This window comes from Acanthisitta chloris, unplaced genomic scaffold, assembly GCF_000695815.1.
Source record: "Acanthisitta chloris isolate BGI_N310 unplaced genomic scaffold, ASM69581v1 scaffold26479, whole genome shotgun sequence".
Lineage (NCBI taxonomy): Eukaryota > Metazoa > Chordata > Aves > Passeriformes > Acanthisittidae > Acanthisitta > Acanthisitta chloris.
The window spans coordinates 13,621-15,674 of record NW_008690306.1 but is presented as its reverse complement, the minus strand read 5'-3'; the positions used below and the strand labels follow the sequence as shown (position 1 = coordinate 15,674).

General features: G+C 53.6%; 1 protein-coding gene across 1 annotated transcript in view; it reads left to right on the top strand.

Moving 5' to 3' along the window:
- The window catches only part of SMAD3 (SMAD family member 3), a 17,345-nt gene extending 15,650 nt beyond the window's left edge, over positions 1 to 1,695 (top strand). Inside the window, exon 8 of the mRNA XM_009081770.1 lies at positions 1,572 to 1,695. Within this exon, the coding sequence (XP_009080018.1) occupies positions 1,572 to 1,695 (124 nt within the window). The remainder of the gene's footprint in view (positions 1 to 1,571) is intronic.
- The last annotated feature ends 359 nt before the right edge of the window (positions 1,696 to 2,054 follow it).

The following is a 2,054-nucleotide window of genomic DNA, read 5'->3' as shown; positions in this document are numbered from 1 at the left end:
AGAGCAGGTTGCTCAAGGCTTTAGCCAACCTGGCTGTGAACACTGCCAGGGTTGGGGCAGCCACAGCCTCCCTGGGCAACCCGTGCCACTGTCTCACCACCCTCACAGGGAAAACTTCTGCATAAGAGCTAATCCAAACTTCCCAGTTTATCCCCGTTACTCCTTGTCCTGTCACTGCAGTGAGAGGGATGGAGGTGGGAGCACAAGGGGCAGGGATGGCAGTGGGAGCTCAGGGGATAGGGATAGAGGTGGGAGCTCAGGGGAAGGGGATAGGGATGGGATGGGAGCACAAGGGGCAGGGATGGATGGCAGTGGGAGCTCAGGGGATAGGGATGGAGGTGGGAGCACAAGGGGCAGGGATGGATGGCAGTGGGAGCTCGGGGCAGCCCCCCCGAGCACAGGGTCCCCTTTTCACTATCCCTTTCTCTCTGGGCCCCACAGACTTCTCCCTCCCACCACTAGATTGCAAGGACAGCTTCTGTAGGAAACGAGGGTGTAAAACAAGGCTGTTTCCAGGCTGCTCTCTTGTCCGTAATCTCCCTCCTCCACAGCTGCTGTCTCTGCCTGACACTCTGCGGCCGTGCCTCAGCAGAGGGAGAGCCCCTTGTCCCGTGCCTTGGCCTCCCTTCCCTTCCTTCCCTCCCCGTGTCCTCCTGAGTCATCATCTGGAGACTCTCCATGTGGTCTGGCCTCAGGAGGAACAGCAGAGAGGAGAGGGGGACAGGGCTTTGTGCAGGGCACAGTCAGAGCGTGGTGTGCCCTGACCCAGCAGAGCATCACCCCCTCTGCCCTGGCCACAGCCACAGGCTCTCAGGGGAGGTTAAATCAGGTGGTTTAGCACCAGGTCTCTGCTTTTCTGATAGATTTGGCAACTTTTTAACACTCACAGCATTTCTGCATTGTTTGAGGCAGCTGATTGAGTGTGAATGACATGAGATAAGGTTTAGGGATTGCAGTGGAGTGACAGGTGAACAGTTGGACTTGATGATCTTAGAGGTCTTCCAGCCTCGATGATTCTGTGAATCATCTTATTCTATCCTTAGAGAATCTAAGAATTCTATCCTTAGAGATCTCTTCCAGCCTCGATGATTCTATGAATCTGTTGAGATGCCCACACACAGGACAGTCTGAGGGTGATCTCTCTCCAGCACCTCCACACTTCCTAAAATCCAAAGATGTGGTAAAAAGGGAATATCCTTGGCTCATCCATAGGGAAACTGAACACACTGGGTAAATGCTGACCTTGCTGTCTAACTGGGAAAGGCCTGTGAAGTAACACAGATTTTGCTTAGATCGACACCTTCCATCCCCTTCAGGGAATCAGATGCTGCCCGTTCCCGGGAATCTGAGCAGTAAATGGATTTGTAGGAAGCTGCTCCTGTGGGATCATAAAGGGCCAAGGTGGGTTTTAAAAGCACAGGCCCGGAGCTGCTAGAGAGGAGAGACATTCCTTTGGCCCCGGGGCAGGATTGTCTCACCAGGAAGGAAAGGAGCTGTGAAACCTTTTGCATTTGTAAAGTTGTGCAAATCACATTTCTGTTCTTTTTTCTCTCCTCTCTCCTGCCTCGAAGGCGGCAGACTGTGACCAGCACTCCCTGCTGGATCGAGCTGCACCTCAACGGCCCCTTGCAGTGGCTGGACAAGGTCCTCACCCAGATGGGCTCCCCCAGCATCCGCTGCTCCAGTGTCTCCTAAGGAAACTGCTCCTGGGAGTGTGGGGGGAGCAAAGACTCGGGAAAACCCTTAGCAAAATGCATAGTAAACGAATTCCCAGTTATTCAAGCGATGAGACAAGTGGGTTTTCTTTCTTTTGTCGTTGTTTTTGTTAAATGCCCATTTAAGCCACTTCCACTGAAACTGTTGGCACTTCGGCTGCGCCGCCACAGGCTGTGGCACTCGGAATTTGCAGCTGGAGTTTATCCTGATAAAAAAACTGGATGTTGTTTCAGCAGAGAGCAGGCAGTGCTCTGCCTGCAGCCACGTTGTGCCGGCTGTGTGAGCACACAGGAGACAGCACAGCTCGCAGGAATCTTCCCTTGGCCTCACAGCTCCAG